At 40.8% G+C, this 22,106-nt stretch overlaps 1 protein-coding gene across 1 annotated transcript; it reads left to right on the top strand.

Moving 5' to 3' along the window:
- The first annotated feature begins 686 nt into the window (after positions 1-686).
- LOC135505041 (dual specificity protein phosphatase 3-like) lies at positions 687-20,254 on the top strand. The gene is made up of 3 exons (XM_064924065.1): positions 687-1,043; positions 12,041-12,273; positions 14,316-20,254. The coding sequence occupies exons 1-3, from the start codon at positions 868-870 to the stop codon at positions 14,555-14,557; spliced, it is 651 nt and encodes a 216-aa protein (XP_064780137.1). The 5' UTR covers positions 687-867; the 3' UTR covers positions 14,558-20,254.
- The last annotated feature ends 1,852 nt before the right edge of the window (positions 20,255-22,106 follow it).

Genomic DNA, 22,106 nt, shown 5'->3' with positions numbered 1-22,106 from the left:
TTGCTTATGAAGGTTCTATTTAAGTCTTAATAAACTTCTTCTGCAAAGTCAATGATCAACCGCAACCTTTCTGTGGAATCATAAGACAATTATATTATTTGTAAAAAGTAGACAAAGGGCTATATTCCAAAGATGTCAAATATTGTTTTAGAGAGAATATGCTATGTTCATTATCCTGTTGGTTATTGCTACTTGTTGGATAAGCAATGGAAATACAATGGACCTCTCCACTAACAACCATTGTAATCTATAGAAAGCTTTTGCATTAGGCCTATATAACTGCTGAATACTGACCAAATGTTACTAGGCTTATCAAAATGTATGCAGGCAGAAATATCCCTTAGACATCAGTAGCAACCCTAATTAGCTAATTGACTCAATCAAGATGATTTTTTAAAACTGCATCGTGGATGAGTCTACTGTAACTGAATGACGGTGATGCTGTGGTGGGATGCTTAAATATCATCTTCATTCATTATGGTCACCAGTATTTTCCAGTAGTTTGTCGGGCGTTACCTCTTCCCAGCTTCAGCAAGAGCATAAGAGATGCCATTCGAAAAGCAAAACAAACGTAATTGAGTGGTCTCTCCAATGGCGCCCTCTCTGCCTTGTTTACAGCGTCTTCGTTTACCACCCTTGCGCGCGCGTGCCGCTGTCGTCAACCAATTCCTGTCTGGAGTGTCTGACCGCCGGTGGGCGAGTGGGGTGTGTCTGCAAGCGGAGAGAGCGTGCGATTCAGACTCCTTGTACACAACACGACTCGAGTGAGAATAAAATGCTGCAAAATCTGAAATTGACACGACTCAGAGTCTAGCAGCAATCTGACACTTTTTTGTTCGCCAGTTTGGGGAGAGACTGCCTGGAACCATGAAGAAATCGAGCCCGGCAAAGCAACAACCACCACCTCCGGCTGAAGTCACAGTGCCAGATAACGAGGTTACTGTGCAACAACTGAACGAGCTGTTGTCAAACAGCAGCGGATTTTACAGTTTACCAACACAGCATTTCAACGAGGTCTTCCCTAGAATATACGTTGGTAACGCGTAAGTCATTTTTATTTGACCAAAATTCTGAGGAATCTGTGCACGATAGTTTATTTTTTCCCCTTTAAACAAACCGTAACCTACTATATTTATCAGATGACACCGACAGGTAGCCTATTGCTTCATCGTCCCTAGCAACGCATCCCTATCTGTTCAGACATACACGTTCATGGCAATATTGAGCACAGAAAATGTCAGAATAATGTATATCAATATTTGCAGGCTATAGAATGTTATTGTTGACACCCATGAATTAAAACCCTATTGTAAACGAATATTTTCCAATTTAACAAATTGCAAAATTCCAGAAACAAAGGCTATCGCAACCTACCATCAATAAAAAGTGTTTTAGGATTCAAATGGATTTGACAACTAACAGTATGAAGGGGATTGGTGTTGATATGCAATATCTTCATTCATAATATTTGTCACGAGCATGGAAGGAGGCTGTTCTCTCGCTCAGAATAGATTAAAGAAATAGTGCATTTTCTAGAGGCACATTGCTCTGAGTAGATGAAGGAAAAAGTGAATATTCTAGAGGCACATGTTCCCTCTCGAACGTTCGTATTTGAAGGGCGGTACAAAACGCCCGATTTTATTTGAAACGACTCCATTATATTATCGGTACCATCTCGTCTGTGGATGATCTCCCGCGGTTTCATTCAACGCCCCCATTCTATTAGACATTTACATATACAGCAGTGCTGAAATAATCTGGGTTTAAATGTTCGTACGAAACAAAGAATCGGATATGGAATTCATACACACAATTTTCTCAAACTGTTGGATTGTGAGTGTCAATGTCGGCTATATTGATGAGGGAACTAGACATTGTGCAGCCTAAATGAATGAAGCAGACGAGACAAACATTTTCATTATTATATATTTTTTTTAACGAATGCACTCGCTCTTCAATCAGTTTAGTTCCACCTGTGTAAATAATGCTGATGTATGCACACGGGTCCCCAAGGCTCTACTTGGGTTTTCAATATTGTTTCAGATATTGAAACACCGTTTAATTGATAACACACCTTCGTCTCTCTCACACACACACACACTCTCTCTCTCTCTCTCTTTTTCTCTTTCTCTTTCTCTCTTTCTCTCTCTCTCTCTCTCTCTCTCTCGGGATTGGAGGGCTAGACTAGTCTCTCATGCTATTCCCTTAACTGGTAGTACCACCCATTAGGTGTCTTTTGAGTAGTGTCAGAATAATGCATAATCAGCCATCACTAATCTTGGGACAGGAAGCTTGTGTGCAACAGGGAGGGGCAATGTAATGCAAGCTTAACAAGAAAATTGTATTTGTTAAAACAATTCTAGTCTGTCTATCCACAGTATGGGTAACAGGGTTGATGTGTTTAGCTCAACCCGCTAACATTTCCACCACAAACCCCAGAAAATTGCCAAAAAGAGTAGAACCAGCCCCCCCTGCTTTTACATTATGATTTGACTAATTTGACAGATTTTTTTTTTTTTTTTTTTAAATAAACATTTTCATTGTGTAACAGGGTTGACCATAAAATGAATTGCTAATCACATTAAATAAATAATAACCTTCAGGAATAACTTTGTCAAAGTAACAAAATAGCTTGGTATTTAAAATAATGTTAAACATTTGGAGAAATGTTGGGGTTAAGTGGGTTAAAATCTTCTTAGAAGTCAGAGGGTGCATAGAGGGACATGTCAAAATGCTGAATTTTGGCACATTACCAAGTCTTTATTAAAATAAAAATCTGATTGAAAATATAGAATTTTCAAAGTGTTCTACAGTGCATAAAGTATTCAGAACCCTTGTATTTTTCAGCCTTATTCTAAAATGGAAAAACTGAAATATGACATTTACATAAGTATTCAGACCCTTTGCTATGAGACTTGATATTGAGCTCAGGTGCATCCGGTTTCCCATGGATCATTATTGAGATGTTTCTACATCTTGGTTGGAGTTCACCTGTTGTAAATTCAATTGATTGGACATGATTTGGAAAGGCACACACCTGTCTATATAAGGTCCCACAATTGAATGTGCATGTCAGAGCAAAAACCAAGCCATGAGGTCGAAGGAGTTGTCCGTGGAGCGCCGAGACAGGATTGTGTCAAGGCACAGATCGAGGAAAGGGTACCAAAACATTTCTGCAGCACTGAAGGTCCCCAAGAACACAGTGGCCTCCATCATCCTTAAATATAAGAAGTTTGGAACAACCAAGGCTCTTCCTAGAGCTGGCCACCTGCCCAAACTTAGCAATTGGGAGATAAGGGCCTTGGTCAGGGAGGTGACCAAGAACCTGATGGTCACTCTGACAGAGCTCTGGTGTTCCTCTGTGGAGATGGGAGAACCTTCCAGAAGGACAACCATCTCCGCAGCACTCCACCAATCAGGCCTTTATGATACAATGCTAAACCTGTTTATTTCTCATTATGGGGTATTGTGTGTATATTGATGAGGGAAAAAAAACAAGTTAATCCATTTCAGAATGAGGATGTAACAAAATGTGGAAAAAGTCAAGGGGTCTGAATACTTTCTGAATGCACTGTATACGATCTTACAGTGTTAGGCTTTCACAACGCAAATCAGAGAAACAGATCGTAATTTTGGTGCTCATAGAAAGTCATGAGTGCATTCAGGTGCATATTGCCGGGGTCACTTTTCTTCCCAATAAACGAACAGGCTCATTCTGTTCCGAACAACCCAGGGTGTGACGCCATGTCATCTTGTAACTGTACATCAAGCATAGTGATCAGAAACGTTGACACATTATGACATGAGTTTTATGATTTGGAAATGTGAAGTGCACATTTTGGACTCTCTGTGTTTGGCTTGCGTGTATGACCTCAAAGCGGTATATATTATAATCCCAAACATTTCATCTTTAAAAATACATAGTCCTCTTAATGTACAGAATTTCCCTCAGGGGGATGGTGGCAACTTCTTGTTGTGTGTGGTGCTCAAATTCAGAATGGCTGTCAATCAAAACCCATACAGCGCTTTGAAGCGCAGAGCCAGAGCTCTGACATCATGAATAGCATGTTACTGTACAGCCACTACGCTGCCATTTTCGACCCTTATACAGGTACGAGTGTAAAGGGCTACAATATCCAAGGCAGGCAAAATGCACTCATTTCGTGGAACGACCCAGCTACAAATGCGATGTGGTTGGTTGACTGTGTACTATGTAATGAGGGTGCCGTGTCTTCCCCACAATTTACAGCCCACCATTCCAGAAAGGTCAGTTCCTAGTAATCCCTTGTGCTGTGTGCATGTAGGAGGTGTGTCAGCCCCAATGTATATGTAAAGTCCAGCACACAAACACTACACACACCTCGTCAAGACACTATGAATAAGATGTCATGAATGAAGTCCATGCATGGCGTGTATTTTATATGTACTTGGGTGAAAGAAATCCACATTGAGGACATGCACAGTAATGTGAACTAGATCGGTCTTAGTGGCAATATGTCACTTTTTGGGTGACCTGACCAAAATGTACACCAGCTTCAAACAGCTGAAACAACAATATATTTGGTTATGGAAAATATATTTCACAGTGGTTTAGACACTATACCAGCTTATTTTGTCACATAAACTGAAATTAGGCAAACTATTCGAGTTTTAGTAACCAGGACATGGAGGAGCAATTTCTGAATAGTGCAACTTTAATATACAGAATTTGACAATCAATAATAGATTGTATAGTTTTCCTTTACCCATGTACAGGAAACTCCTAAGTCTCTCCCTCTTGTCTAATGATATCCATCACTTGGCTGCAGTCATTGCCAAGAGAGCATTAAGAGGGTGAGCTGGATAGAAAGCAAGCACATTATCTCTGTGTTACAACAAAATCAATTTGAATGTGCCACTCTCTCGGGCCAAGAGACAACTGACACATTGACAAGACATCTTGTCTTCGACTAAGTTTACACAATGGTCATGTTCTAAGTGGTTAAATGTCGTCTGGGTTTTTTACCATTATTTTGAAACGCGTAAAGAAGACCCTTAGATATTGGAGACAGCACAGTAAATAGAATGTGTATATCCTTTCTGCTTACAGTACATTTCATGACAAGATATTTCACTGCCATATTCATTGTATTTGTGAGAGAACAACCGATGCTTAAAAAAGACCTCATATCTTGAAGTGCATCATCGTCCAAAGTATAGTAAAGGGTTTATGTCAGAGGTACCAGGAAGATGTATGGATTGCCTATTGATTAGGGTCGACACACTGACCACTCACACCACTCTGTTCCACAGGAACCAGTGGCTTCTCACATGTTCTATGTTGAAGGTCAGCCAGAGAAGGGGTGTATTCATTACAGAAACAGTTTACCGTTTCTAAGAACCAAGCGGAAGCAAACAGGGCAAACGTAATGTAACGAAACTGAATTTGTCCAATGGAAACAGACTACACATTTTGCAACAGAATCTGTGTGATGATTAGACCACTGTTGCCACATAGCTCAAGCTGATAAGTAGCTGGCTGCTGTTAATTTAAAACAATGGACAAAACACACACACACACAGTGTCATGCCCATTAAGCCTGAGGGGGCAGATTGATCAATTTTCACACAAAAAAACCCATATATCTATATATCGATATATCTATATATATCTATCTATCTATCTATATCTCTCTATCTCTCTATCTCTCTATCTCTCTATCTCTCTATCTCTCTATCATATATATATCATATTATATATCATATTATATATCATATTATATATCATATTAGATATATATATCTATATATATCATATATCTATATATATCATATATCTATATATCATATATATCATATATCATATATATATATATCATATATATATATATATATATATAGATATATATATATATAGATATATAGATATATATAGATATATATAGATATATATATATATATATATATATATATATATATATATATATATATATAGATATATATATATATCTATATATCTATATATATCTATATATAGATATATAGATATATAGATATATATATATATATATATATATATCATATATATATATATATATATCATATATATATATATATATATATATATATATATATATATATATATCATATATATATATATATCATATATATATATATATGATATATGATTGTTTATTTGAACCTATAATAGTCATTATTTAATTATGAGTTAAGTTTCATTGTACATGTGGGATCTTGACACCAAAATGCTCGTAATATTTGCCAACAGATCTCTGTTAGCTTTAGAAGCTATCATGTTAAAACACTCCCTGCTTGAAAAGTCTAGTAGGCTCGTAACACAAACTTGAGTAGTGAGTTGCTCTCTGAAAAAAAACACCATCCATGGAACCTGGATGTCGATGGGAGCCATGATGTAAGGTGTGCTAAAATGCTTTCGTCGACGCCCACTCAGGCTTTAATATAAAAGCGCTGGGCAGCCCCTGGTTGATGGCACACTTTGGCTCTTTGTAAAGGCTTGTATTAATAATGGATAGACTGGGACTGCAGAGAGGAGGAGTATGAGTGGAGGACATGTAAACACACACACACACACACACAAGCAGGTATGCACACATGCGGGCAGGCACTGGTGTACACACTCACATTCAGACGCACGTACGCATAGATGCTCAAGTAATATTGGCTATATCTGTAGACTCAGGAGCTTATATGTACATACTCTGAAACGCGTACATGCACTGTACACATGCTCAATGTGACACACACACACCTTCCTCTCACACAGTCATCGTCATTACAGGAGAAATATGACCGCAATCTTCCATGGCTCCGCCAAGATAGACAAAGCCTCACAGCAGGAAGAGTGAGAGAGAGAAGAAAAAAGGGTAGACACAGTAGGGAGAGAGATGGATAGACACAGTGGGGAGAGAAAAAGTGAGAGAGTGCAAGGGGGAGAGCGAGAGGGTGTGAGTTATGGGTCTCTGTGGGCAGATCTGAGCGGCTGAGCCCCATGTACAGAAGCCATCGCTCCAGCACCTCGGGAGGAGCCTTGGCCTACAGGCAGGCAGACAGATGGGCTGCCTCATCCCCAGTCATAAAGAAAGATGGTGGCAGACTGGATCTTTATTAGTCAGCCCGGCAGCGTGAGGCAGCGTGGGTGTGTTGACCCTCTGTCTCAGGGGACCCATCCAGGGTCACTCAGCCTCTCCACACCCCTGCCTGGAGCCGGATGATATGCTTATCCAACTGTAGAGCACTCGGGGGCGAGATGATGTAGAGCAGAGTAAGTACAATTAACAGAAAGTGTATTCAATTAGGTAGGTAGGTAGGTAGGTAGGTAGGTAGCTACAGTGCCTTCAGAGAGTATTCACACCCCTTGACTTTTTCTACATTTTGTTGTGTTACAAAGTGGGATTAAAATGGATAGATTTGTCATTTTTTTGTCAGCGATCTACACAAAATACTCAAAGTGTAAGAAAAATGTGAACGTTGGTAAAAATATATATATACATTACCAGTCAAAAGTTTGGACACACCTATTCATTCAAGGGTTTTTCTTTATTTTTACAATTTTCTACATTGTAGAATAATAGTGATGACATAAACTATGAAATACCACATATGGAATCATGTAGTAACCAAAAAAGTGTTAAACAAATCCAAATATATTTGAGATTCTTCAAATAGCCACCCCTGGCCTTGACAGCTTTGCACATGCTTGGCATTCTCTCAACCAGCTTCACCTGGAATGCTTTTCCAACAGTCTTGAAGGAGTTCCCACATATGCTGAGCACTTGTTGGCTGCTTTTTCTGCAGTCCAACTCATCCCAAACCATCTCAATTGGGTTGAGGTTGGGTGATTTGTGGATTGCCAGGTCATCTGATGGAGCACTCCATCACTCTTTAAGCATCAGCTCTCAGTGCAGCGCGCAGATCACTGCACCTGTACGTAGCCAATCTGTAAATAGCCCACCCAACTACCTCATCAACATATTATTTATTTTTGCTCCTTTGCACCCCAGTACTGCTATTTGCACACTCATCTTCTGCATATCTATCACCTCAGTGTTTAATTTGCCATACTGTAATAATTTTGTCACTATGGGCTATTTATTTCCTCACCCCCCTTATCCTACCTCATTTGGACACACTGTATATAGACTTTCTCTATTGCATTATTGACTGTATGTATGTTTGTCGTTTGTGTCGCACTGCTTTGCTTTATCTTGGCCAGGTCGCAGTTGTAAATGAGAACTTGTTCTCAACCAGCTTAAATAAAGGTAAAATAAAAAACTCCTTCTTGGTCAAATAATCCTTACACAGCCTGGAGGTGTGTTGGGTCATTGTCCTGTTGAAAAACAAATGATAGTCCCACTAAGTGCCACTCAGGTGGGATGGTGTATTGCTGCAGAATGCTGTGGTAGCCATGCTGATTAAGTGTGCCTTGAATTCTAAATAATTCAGACTGTGTCACCAGCAAAGCACCATCACACCACCTCCATGCTTCACGGTGGGAACCACACATGCTGAGGTCCTCCGTTCACCTACTCTGCATCTCACAAAGACACCGGTTGGAACCAAAAATCTCAAATTTGGACTCATCAGACCTAAGGACAGATTTCAACCGGTCTAATATCAATTGCTTGTATTTCTTGGACCAAGCAGGGCTCTTCTTATTATTGGTGTTCTTTAATAGTGGTTTCTTTTCAGCAAATCGACGCAAGGCCTGATTCACGCAGTCTCCTCTGAACAATTGATATTGAGGTGTCTGTTACTTGAACTCTGAAGCATTTATTTGGGCTTCAATTTCTGAGGCTGGTAACTAATGAATTTATCCTCTGCAGCAGAAGTAACTGGGTCTTCCTTTCATGTGGTGGTCCTCATAAGAACCAGTTTTATCATAGCGCTTGATGGTTTTTCCGACTGCACTTGAAGAAACATTCAAAGTTCTTGACATTTTCCGGATTGTTCTTATCCTAATATGAACTTGGTCTTTTACCAAATAGGGCTATCTTCTGTAATACACCCCTACTTTGTCACAACACAACTGATTGGCTCAAATGCATTAAGAAGAAAATAAATTCCACAAATGAACTTTTAAAAAGGCACATCTGTTTAATTTAAATGCATTCCAGGTGACTACCTCATGGAGCTGGTTCAGAGAATGCCAAGAGTGTGCAAAGCTGTCATCAAAGCAAAGGGGGACTCCTTTGAAGAATCTCAAATACACAAATCCAAATATATTTTATAACCCTTTTTTGGTTACTACTTCCATATGTGTTATTTCATAGTTTTTATATCTTCACTATTATTCTACAATGTAAAAAAATAAAGAAAAACCGTTGAATGAGTAGGTGTGTCCAAATGTTTGACTGGTAGTGTGTGTGTGTGTGTGTGTGTCTATATACCTAAAAATATATGGGGGATTGGAAATGATGCTGACAATTACATTGAGGGAAGCCACAATCTATCTGCAATATAAAAAATATACATGTATCAAAAAACAGTCACTCGGCCACTTAGGAACATTCACTATCTTCGGTTATAGTCCTACTGAAGGTAAATTAATCTCCCAGTGTCTAGAGGAAAACAGACCGAACCAGGTTTTCCTCTATGATTTTCTGTACAAGCTTCCTTATTTTCGCTCTGTTAATTAGGCTGGTATTGTCGAGTAACTACAATGTTGTTGATCCATCCTCAGTTTTGTCCTATCGCAGCTATTAAGCTCTGTAACTGTTTTGAAGTAATCATTGACCTCATGGTGAAATCCCTGAGCGGTTTCCTTCCTCTTCGGCAACTGAGTTAGGAAGGACGCCAATATCTTAGTGGTGACTGGGTATACTGATACACCATCCAAAGTGTAATTAATAACTACACCATGCTCAAAGGGATATTCATTGTCTGCTTTTTTTAACCCATCTACCAATAGGTGCTCATCTTTGCAAGGCATTGGGAAAAACTCTCTGGTCTTTGTAGTTAAATCTATTTTTGAAATTCATTGCTCGACTAAGGGACCTTACAATTATCTGTACGTGTTGGGTACAGAGATGAAGTAACATTATTTGTGAATGATTAACTATTATGGCACACAGAGTGAGTCCATGCAGCTTATTATGTGACTTGTTAAGCACATTTTTACTCCTGAACTTATTTAGGCTTGCCATAACAAAGGGCTTAGAATACTAATTGACTCAAGACATTTCAGCTTTTCATTTTTATTCATTTGTAAAAAATTAAAAAAAACATAATTCCACTTTGACATTATGGAGTATTGTGTGTGTGTGTGTGTAGACCAGAGACCAAAAACACTCAATTTTAAATTCCAGCTTTTACACAACAAAGTGTGGAAAAAGTAAAGAGGTGAGAATACTTTCTGAAGGCACTGTATATACCCAGTGATAGGAGTATCTGGAAGGTGTCTAGTTTAAATACCAGGTAGGGTGTCTGAACTGGCAACTGGAGAGATAATGGTTTGAGGTCATAGCTACCATCCTGTCCTACCCAATATTTTTTGTTTTGTTTGGGGGGGGGGTATTTTCTGTCAGGATTGAATTTGTACCCTTGATCATGTGATAAAGCTGTGCCCCATAGTGGCCATGAGTTGAAACTAAACTGCAATAGTGCAATAGGGAAACACATGAATAAAACTGGAGAAGGAAGAGAGCAGAGATGGAGGAGAGCAGAAAGAGATGTATAGTTGTCTGGAAGTTGAGTAGATGGAGATGCAGTCACTGGAGTGGAGCTGGCTGAGTATGGAGCGCTCGAGCCTCTTCTTTTCCTGGCCTTGTCTGAAATCTGTCTTTCCTACTACTTACTTAAATGACATGCTGTCTACTAATCATACTACATTCTATTTAGAATGTACTGTTTAGTAAAAACGTATGCAGTAAGCAACAAACATGCTACTCAAACATGCTGAGAAGACGTCATCTAATGCGCAATTCCCCACAATTTTGTTTATTTTTGTAGAGCACGTCCCCTATTCTGATTATCAGCTGTTGTCAAACACACTGGAGTGTAAAAAGACGATTATCTTCCTTAATAGTGTGCTGTGAATTCTACTTGATAAAAAGCCGAAATGAGTATGACATCCTGGCATTTTGGACACGACCCCTCTATCCTTCATTCTGTCTCTCTGGCCCGATCTGTATCTCTTTCTCTCTCCTCTCCCCCTTTGCACTCTCTTTTTCCTCTCCCCATATAGTTTTTATTTTCTTTCCTTTCTTTCGTTTTCTTTTTATTTATCTTTTCATCTTTTATTTATTTTTTATTTTCTTCCTTAATTAAAAAAAATCTTTTATTTTTCTTTCTTCTTCTTTGACCTTTTTTTCATTTCTTTTCTTTTCTTTCTTTTCTCTTTCTTTTCTTTCCACCTCCCTTGGGTTTCGTAGCCCTATTTCGGTCAGTGCTCAGGATGCCCATGGCTTTCGGTCTTCCCCAGGGCAGCACCCAAGATCTCCTTTTCCTTGGCATGTCTCCATTGCTCCGGACATTCCCCTGTCCCCTGGGGGGGCACTAACATAGGCAGACATCTCCACTGTCTAAAAGCGGCTCCACCATTTATTCCGTTCAAGCTCCAACCAGCCATGGCAGAGCAAGGCCACGTCGACAGCTAGGTCTGAGACCGGGCTAGATGGGGTGGCTGTGTTGGGTGCGAAAATCGACATGCAGTAAAACCCATTCAACACAATATTCACAACAATGAGCTAAGAGTGCTGTGGCAGCTCTGAACATTTAGGGTAACGAGCTGGAGAGGCGTTGAGATGGTGTTAGGACAATGGCTTGAATAGCAGGTTTGGGACAACTTTGGACTGTAGTTTTAAAACAGTCAGCTGCTAAAACTTGGTTTTGTGGAACCTTGTACATTGTGATGTTTAGTTTGACAGCCATTGCTTATTTACTCTAACTTGTCTTGAGTAGCTACTCTATAAAGCTGATAATAGTGACTCTGGAAGCCACTGTTCTCAGATGTGGCCCATTCGTAATCAATGTCTGATGTCTACCTCATAGAAATATCTATTTCTATGGTCTACCTTCCCAGGTTTGTGGGCCAGAATCTGATGCGTCTGCAGAAGCTGGGCGTGACCCACATCCTGAATGCGGCGGAGGGCAACTCCTTCATGCACGTCAACACCAACGCAGAGTTCTATGCTGGCTCGGGCATCACCTACCACGGCATCCAGGCCAACGACAAGCCTCAGTTCAACCTCAGTACATTTTTTGAGGAGGGGGCAGACTTCATCGAGAAGGCTCTGGCACACAACAATGGCAAAGGTGAGACTGACTACTCAGGGTTCTCTTTTACCACAGGAGGCTGGTGAGGGGAGGACGGCTCATAGTAAATGATGGAATGGAGTGAATGGAAGGGTATCAAACACATGGAAACCATGTTCCGTTCCAGCCATTACCGCCTGTTGTTACTGAGCTGTTTGTTCGACTAAGTGACAATCCGTTTGGCATTCCATAGTGATGTACATTGAAGAGGCCCAGTTCAATTGACTTCAGGACATGGTTGACTGAGGTGAATTGATATGCCCTTAGCATTGGTCTCCATACGGTCTCTGTCTCTCTTCTACAGTAGGTTGTCTGATGTAAAGAATTGTGGGAGCTTTATTTCAAGGTACTGTTTCTACAGGTATTTACTTTGTATACGTTATTGTGTATTTACTATTTCACCATGTAATTTAGAAGCCAAATACCTGATTTATTTCTGTACTGGAAAATAGAGCGCCAATCGCCCCTTATTGGTCAAAGAGCAGTATGGTGTTTCCCCTCAGTTTATTTATTGTTTCTCATTTCAAAATATTTATTCCCCTGGTTAAAACTGTAGACCACCTCTTGTTGCTCCAAGTCTGTTATGAGAAGAGGAGTAACAGAAACGGTCCTTCAGGGTATAACATGTTTAATGATGCATTCTCTGTCACCGGTAAGAGATATTGCTGTAAACGGTTTCTCAGGCTAGTCCTATTGCACATTGCTATATCATCGGATGTTTCGATTAGCTAAATGTGGTGAGAACATTTGCGGTGATCATAGATGGATCTATTGTACCAAACCAGACACTCCACATTTTTCCAGAGAGAGCAAGCACAGACACCGGTTTGGCACACACAATTTTCCCTTTGCGCTGTGTTCCAGTAAAATATGCTTAGAAGATGTCACTTCAAGAGGGCCATTTTGATGTGATAAATTACCATGACACTGTTTGAAACCTTGCATTGAACAGCACATTGAATGCGTTTGACAGTACTATTTAAAATATGTGTTGGAGATTTGTAACAGAGCACCAACCAAGACAAAACAAAGGGAAATCTAGCAGGGAAGCCGAATAACAAAAGATAAAGGGAGTGCCATTCACGTCAACCAAACCCCTCTAACTCATACCAGCCTCTGTAGACCGAAAGAACAAGAACAGCCATCTATCTCTGACTACAACTCTGGCTCCTCTCTCCCAAAACATTACTGGGGTGTTGACATACCCTCGGGGCCTATTTAATTGGAGCCCTGAACCCTGTGTTTTATGGCATTGATTTAATGTAATCTTTGACACAGCGGAACAATTATAAAGCATCTTAATTCCCGAGCAATTTGGCAGCAGCAGCGTCTTCACCCCAGTCAATCACAGTGGCTACAGTAGGAGAGGAGGACACTTATCTTTCCAACAAGCCGGAACACCAGCTCACTCTGGTGGATATAGTGTCTTGCTGTAACCTTGATCAGTGACATTATGTGACCCCCTGCCGAGCTGTGGAAAGGTCAGGGACGGAGCTTGTGCATGTGCTTCGTCAGCAAGGTTGTGTGTGTGTGTGTGTGTGTGTGTGTGTGAAGCGATGAGCAGCTGATTCCGTGTGTATGTTCTGAGCGTCTACAGTCAGCCCTGGATTGATTGGTGGGAGGCAGGGTGATTGGGGATTGGACAGAGGTCACTTAAATGGCAAGAGCCCCGAGACGCTGGGAGCGGTGTCAGGTTTCAAACACTGCAGAGTCGGCATATCAGAATTGAGCACGAGCAGATTGGCTTCTCAGTGAAGTTGGCACCGTATTCCTCCTGGGGAGTAGGGAGGTCGATAATAAATACATGAGTTGAGGAGTGGGATGTTGAGTGTATTTATGCACACACAAATGCATGCGTAGTTTACATATCCATTGTGTCCATTCCTTCAAGACCACTGATCTGAAAGCATTTGATGGGTTTAAGCAGTATAGTGGAACACTAGCCAGTCCTCTCAACTGTTAGTGTTCATGAAGGAGTTGAGTCAAGGGGGCCATTGAGGAGAATTGGGATGTAGCCCTAAGTGTCTGTCTGTGTCCATCAGGGAAGGTGTACGTCCACTGCCGAGAGGGCTACAGCCGCTCGCCCACCATTGTCATCGCTTACCTCATGCTGCGCCACAACCTGGACGCCCGGGTGGCGGTTGCCACGGTGAGGCTGAAGAGAGAGATCGGCCCCAATGACGGCTTTCTGCGCCAGCTGTGCCAACTCAACGAGAAGCTGGCAAAAGAGGGCAAGTTGAATGGGGTGATGCCAGTCGTGGCTGCCAGGTTAAAGACAAAGTAAGAGAGGGAGAGAGACCCAAACCCTCCTATTCTGCCTTCCATAGGAGACAACCTGACTCAATCCACCCTGACCGCCAAACGTCTCACACACATGCACATACATGTAACATGCATGCACTGTACATACATGGTGACTCTCTCTCACACAAACTCTCCTATCTGTCATGCTGCCGTCCTCTTTCTCACCTTCACTCTGTCTCTCGCTCTCTGTCTCTCGCTCTGCTGGTCTCCTTGGGTACATTTGTCTAAACCCCAGCCTGTTCCGATAGTGGGGGAAGTATGTTAGGCCGAGGGGTGGGGGGGTGGAAAAGCATACGTCCCACCGCTGGCACACACACCGCCCCAAAGTTTTGTGTGTGTGAATTTTTGACTTGACCAATGAAGCATTTCCTAGACCATATGTTTAAAACACTGAACATTTCTCTCCGTGTTCCTCTTGGAGCTCTGAGGTCGGAAGAGAGTCGGAAGAGTTCAAATCATATATTATAGCACAATCATTAAACAGAATCCCACTGCCGGGACTGTCGGACTACAATGATGTCATGACACCAACAAAATGATCTCTGACCAGTCTGGAATGTTTTGGGACATTTAGACCATTCCTGATTGGGTGTGACAATGACGCACCCTGACATCACACAAGGAAGTGTCATGGGTAGTGTTGGGTGGGCTAATTTGGTGTATTAAAAAAAACATTCCTTAGAGACTGGCTCCCCAAGATGTCATACACACACACACACATCCATCATGTCTAAGTAGAAGCAAGCAACACACACACACACACATCATGTCTAAGTAGAAGCAAGCAGCAACACACACACACACACACACATCATGTCTATGTAGAAGCAAGCAGCAGCACACTTTCTTTGTGTGCATTTACAGGGATGGAACCTATTTACAAAGGAAAACGCACTTACCATGCCAGACAGGTACCCACTGCCAATTCCAAAGTGCACATCCGTCGTTGTGTCCATCCCATAGATATACAGCTCCACTGTCAATCGATGCCAGAATTGGCCGTTATATGTCAACTGCCTTGATCCAATATGTGCATACTAATGTTATGCCAATTTGGAGGTGAACTCCCAAGGCTTTTCTGTTTGTCTGTATTAGTACATTGCAGTATACTGTATGTCTCAATGCCCTGCCATCCCATTGAAGTATATATTTAAGCAATAAGGCATGAGGGGGTGTGGTATATGGCCAATATACCACGGCTACGGGATGTTCATTCGCACAACGCAACCCAGAGTGCCTGGATAAAGCCCTTAGCCGTGGTATATTGGCCATATACCACAAACCCCCTAGGTGCTTTATTGCTATTATAAACTGGTTACAAACGTAATTAGATCAGTCAAAATAATTGTGGTATATAGTCTAATATACCACGTATTTCAGCCAATCAGCATTCAGGGATCAAACCACCCAGTTTATAATATATGATCACAACCAAGAGCGAAACGTCTCAGAAATGATTATAACCGGTGTTGCACATACAGTTGCACATGAATTGTGGAAGGCTCTACAGCTTTCTGAAACAATTTCTGTCTTTAAATGACATTAGAATCAATGGAAAGACCAAAGGCTCCAGGCAAGCTCACAAGACCTCTAACCCTGGGGGGGGGAGCTTACCCCTCAAATGTCCCTGTTGCATCCGGAGTTGTCTTTGACTTAACTTCATGGTCAAGTGTGATAGACAGTCACTGGATCCAGCCCCACTAGCAGGGACAGCGAGTCCTAACGAACCATCATCACTCCATTTTGGAAACGATGTACTAAAGAGGGGTCGAGCATAGCCACGTTTAGTTCACCCGGTTCTTCCCATGTGTCAAATCCGATAGAGCTCAGTCGCTCAGCATAGAGGCCTACGGGCTTATTGGTGCATCCATGGGTGGAATGAATAGAAGTGGAAATAGTTATATCTCTGTCTGAGAAATTGAACTCTGAAAACGAGGTTACGTTATGTCATACGGCACCATCTATTCCTCATTTTATACATCTATATACATAGAAATATTATACATTATACATATTATACATATTTAAGCATTGACATATATGAATGTAGAGCAATGTGTCTATAATGTGTAAGTATCGTTAGTACATGTGTATATCACTGTAGCACTTATACTGTAGTTCTTATGTCAACATTAGATCACTCAGTCCTCTACTAACTCTTCTACATTCCTCCTATATTCCAATATCTGTATTTAAAGATGCCTTCATGCTTTTTCCTCTGCGTTCTGTTGGGGATATACATGGAGATCAATGGAGGGATTGTAGATCTATTTTCTATTTGAATCTATTGATTCTGTGACTCATGCTGATGACTGATGGGATGTTCTCTCTGACTCGGATGCTCTATGCTCTGACCCCAACTTAACTTATCATTGACAAGTCAACGAGGAGGCTGGTGGGAGGAGCACTATGAGCACGGGCTCATTGTAATGGCTGGAATGGAATGGTATCAAACATATGGAGGTCCATTGGTTCCATTCCAGCCATTACAATGAGCCCGTCCTCTTATAGCTACAGCCTCCTCTGTCACACTATTATTTATAAGCACCATCACGAAAACTGCACAATATTGCATTTTTTTTCTCCTAATTAATCCATTTTAAAAACAGATCGATATTCCGGAAGGATCTCTATAACATTCCTGTATGATCTGGAGACCAACCTAACCCACTGTAGTTACTGAGAACCTTTTGTGCCGTCAACGCAAACGTATTTCATAGATTTCCTGTGCCAAGCAGCCTATAGTAGCTGTTTATGACTGGCTTTGTTTTCTGTCGTTCTATCAGGCCAATATACCATGAGTCTGTTTTCCTACTGCCCAACAATAGACAACAAGACACTGTTGGAGACGTTTAAAAAAAATAAAAAAAAAATGGGAGGGGGTCATTCAAACCTTATTGATTACAAATGAAAGGTTCAACTATTTAACCCATTTGGAGAATTTTGGTGTATTGTTCTAAGATGAGGGTTATTATTTATTTGTTTCAGCATTTTAACTGCCTACAGCCTAGCGATAGTTCTTTTGTTAGTATTTGCTTTACCACAAATTAGGTTAAAGGGTTAACTTTATAACATGCATATGGGGTTGTAAAATACATTGAACCAGATCCATAGATCAGCATCAAACACACCCTTCTGTTAATGTGTTGAAGGATAGGGGAAACAGTGTCCCCTGCTGTTTCAAATGTTTTTGCACAATTTATTAAATAATGGTAATGACGTTAAGCTTTATTTGCCAATTATCGTTACTCCTGGTTTCTGCTGTGTCTATTATACAGTTGAGATTATTGTAAAACATGGACTGAAGTGGGACAATTGTTCTTGTCTATTTTTGAATGATATGTCATTGATGTACTGCAGGGGGAGGCAACCCTGGTCCTCGAGTGCTGCAGGCACGTTTATGTTTTTGATGTACCAACCTGAAAGACCAGGTGTGTTGAATTTAGGTAATCACTGAACTGATCAATTAGGCCTGTTGGCCAGGTGTGGTGCCTTGTTGGAACAAAATCCTGCAGTACCTGTGGCCCTCCAAGAACGGGTTGCCTAACCCTGATGTACTGTATATTCACTCTTGAATATAATATACTATTGAATTGTCAATGTATTAATGTTACAACATCTCTGTGCTTATGGTTTTGCTATGTGTTGTAATGTCAGGAATGGGAAATGTGATATTCCTCATCAACATGAGGGATATTTCCAGTCACTTCAAATGATTGGCACCCTTGATAAAGATGCTCAAACATTTTGAAATGATTGTATGATCTGAGTAAGTAAGAGTGAGAGATTTTTAACAAAAATAATACAAAAAAAGTATTTTTAAAAAGAGCCATCTGAACATAGCACCGGTTTTAATCTACGTGACAATTCCGTTAAACAAGCTCATACTGTACCTAGTGTAAAATATGGTGGTGGATCTTTGATGTTATGGGGCTATTTTGCTTCCACTGGTCCTAGGTCATCATGAACCTTACCCATTACCAGGACATTTTAGCCCACAATAGTGTTGCTTCTACCAGAAGACTGTGGATCTTCCAGCAAGACAATAACCCCAAGCACACATCAAAATAGTTAATTGACCACAATATCACCATTTTGCAATGGCCATCTGCATCCAGACTTGAACCCCATTGAAAACCTGTGGTTTGAATTGAGAAGGGCCGTCCATAAGAGCAGGGGAAGGATATCAAGGATCTGGAAAGACTCTGTATGGAGGAATGGTCTCAGATCCCTCCCAACATGTGTTCTCCAATGTCATAAAACATGTTAGAAAAAAGCTTAGTGTTGTAATCCTCGAGAGGGGAGGGTGCTGCAGTACTGGAAACAGGGGTGCCAATCATTTTGACATATATCTTTTAGATTACTTGTTAATAAACAAAATCTTTCTCTGACCAATTGTTAGTATAATATAATTTCCCTGATGTTTTGAGCATACAATATATATCAGTATTTGATATCTTTCTTTTTGCTCATCTTTATCACTGGTGCTAATAAGTTTGGAAGTGTGTTACAGTAACTGCACTCTGGCCATTGTGAGTCACTGCATTTTACTATAACGAAAGGTATTTAATCAGCCCTATAGTAATGTAATATCCTTGTGTGTTCAAGTATGCTGTTTGTAAAGAGAAAATGAAATAATGGGTATGGTTTTATTGTTAATGTGCATTTCAATGATCACCGTGTGTGTGTGGTGTTACCCACTGGGCACAGACGTCAGTTCAACGTCTAGTTTTGATTTACATTTGGTTGAGTTGTCAACGAATGTGAATTCAACAACAAATGTCACCATGTCATTGGATTTAGGTTAAAAGTCGAGTGGAAAAAAATGAAATTCCCTTTAGGTTTATTATTGTTTTTTCAAATCCAATCAGTTTTCCACGTCATCACAGATTTTTGGAGAATTTATTCAACGAGTTTTTGCCCAGTGGGCAGTTTCTTGTCTCATACTTTGATTATTTTGCTGTACTAATAAATGCTGCTCTTTTTATTATTGTTATAAACACTCAACAGTTAATATGCCGACGCCGCCTTCCCCAAGCCTCCCTTCACTTTCACTGGAATGTCTTTCATGTTTCCAGCCCCATCTGATTTACCCTCAGATAGACATAAAGGTGATTGATATCTTAAGGTTAAAGGTCACTAATATATTTTTCCTACTCCGTTGCCATTGTGGCCCCCTCCATTACGTTCCCTACTGGCGTTAAAGAGTAGCAGGAGATTTAGCACAAATTATCCCACACTGCCTGGCTTCCACAGCCCAGTTATCCTCGCACGTTCTCACAATGTTGCATTCATGTTTTATTAATGTCACTGAGGATTTCCACTATCAACAATATTTGGTTGTTTTGTGTTGGGTTCATTCCTATCTGTCCCTTTTCATACTAACAGTAGCGGGCACTGCCTGGAGATGGAACAGGATACGCATCACAGGAAATGCATCATGACATTAATGGCACAGAATCCCACCCAAAAGCCTTACACTGAAGATAGAATCAATCTCTATATTTTAGTTCTGTGTACTTACTTCACACAGTATGGAAGGACGGCTCCCTTGGAGACGGAGATGACGCTGTTTGTTGAAGTGCACTTGGTTTTAAATTGTAATGTTATTTTTTCTTACCTTGAAAAGTCAACTCTTTCTTGTGTTAAACAATAAATGGCTAAGATGTTAACCTTGTTTTGGTTTATGGCTCATTTTTATAGGTTGCTGTATAATATATATACAGTGGGTTTTTTTCCACAAAGAAACCCCAGTTGTTTATCTTGATATAGTTCATCTTTAGATACTCTATGTCTCCATTTCATGTCTTTTCTCTGTGATTCCGGTCAAATCAATTACCTTGTAAACATGCTAAAATATACTGTATTTTATGGCCATCATTGCAAAATACTATAATAACTCATAATTCCATGTTTTCCTGGTAGAGCGGATCCAAGTAGATCCATGCATGAGAACGACTCATTTTGGTGTGGCTTGCATGACAATACCCTATTACTGGAACATTTTCCATCATATGCTGCTGTAAGCTATCCCATCCTTTGCCTTGACGGACCCTTGATTACCACAGCAGAGAAGAATGCATTTAGGAAAACAGAGAACACAATAGCTCTAAATCACTCGAGGCCTCAAATTCAACTCTGGACCTTGAAGCCAGTTCCACTGCTTTTCTTTTTTTATTTGTATACTATTCCCCTCGAACCAGGATCGATTTTTAGACCTGGGACACCAGGTGGGTGCAATTAATGATCAGGTAGAACAGAGAATCAGCAGGCTCCGGACCTCGCGGGGTCAGAGGTTGAATAACCCTGCACTAGAGTATACGCAGCAGAGACAACACCACGACCATCCACGTGATATGACTTGGGCCGAGACTGGATCAAACCAAGCAAAAAACAAATTGGTGGCCAAATGAAAATGCTGATCAAACCGAATACGCATTTTCAAAGGCCCTAAGAAGTGCTTACTTGAGAGCTACTTTGGAATATTTTATGATCGGTCTTTGGTGTTTTTAGCCCTGGAAAATAGACTACATTCCTCACTCTAAAACCCTTCTAGCTCGGCAATAAAGGAGTCATAGTTGTCAGCCCTGTATCGCTGACACATTAGACAGGAGCAATATAGCACACTACCCTAGTGCATTATTATACTGGCTCAGTCTGTTCCACGCTTCAGCTAAATGAACTTTGGACAACAATGAACACACTGCTGTGTTTCTCCAGTGCAACAGCTGTGATACACATTTCTACTGGGGAGTTCTTTGTGATAAACCTGTCAATCCAGTGTTGGCACTATGACGAACCAGCACAGCTTGCCATGTTGGTGAGGTGACACTGGCCCAATGTGACTTCCTCTCTTCAATTCTGATCTCTCTTTCACTAATTGGTCTGTTTGTCTTTTGACCAATCACATCAGATCTATTCAGAGCTGATCTGATTTGGTCAAAGACTAATTAGTGAAAAGAAAAAAAAAAGATCAGTATTGCGTTGCCAGTCTAAACACAGCCTCACTACAGGATTCTACTTCCTGAATGACATTGTATCACCTGACCATTAGATGGAGACAAACTTAGATGGAGCCTTGTTGAAACAAAAAAAAGCCTCCACATCTCTCTCTCTCTCTCCCTCCCTGGGATCCTGAGTGGCGCAGCGGTTTAAGGCACTTCATCGCCGTGCTAGAGGCGTCACTACAGACCCGGGGTCGATTCTGGGCTGCATCACAACTGGCTGTGATCTGGAGTCCTATAGGGCGGTGCACAATTGTCCCAGTGTCGTCTGGGTGTTAGGGGATGGTTTGGCCGGGGTAAATAATAATTTGTTCTTAACTGACTTGCCTAGTTAAATAAAGGTTCAAAATAAGTTGTGAAGCCTTTTCACACAGCGAGACAGCAGCCCTGATTTGATCTAAATGCTCTTTTAGGTTTAACAACATTGAAGCAGCACACACCCGGTGATGGAGCCTCTCAAACAGCATGTGTCCACCAGGACTATTGAAAAGACTCAAGTCAATTGGCCCGATTTTGATTCTGCAG

This window comes from Oncorhynchus masou, chromosome 18, assembly GCF_036934945.1.
Source record: "Oncorhynchus masou masou isolate Uvic2021 chromosome 18, UVic_Omas_1.1, whole genome shotgun sequence".
In the NCBI taxonomy this organism is placed as follows: domain Eukaryota; kingdom Metazoa; phylum Chordata; class Actinopteri; order Salmoniformes; family Salmonidae; genus Oncorhynchus; species Oncorhynchus masou.
The sequence above is the reverse complement of the archived record's forward strand: the minus strand, read 5'-3'. Positions and strand labels throughout refer to the sequence as shown.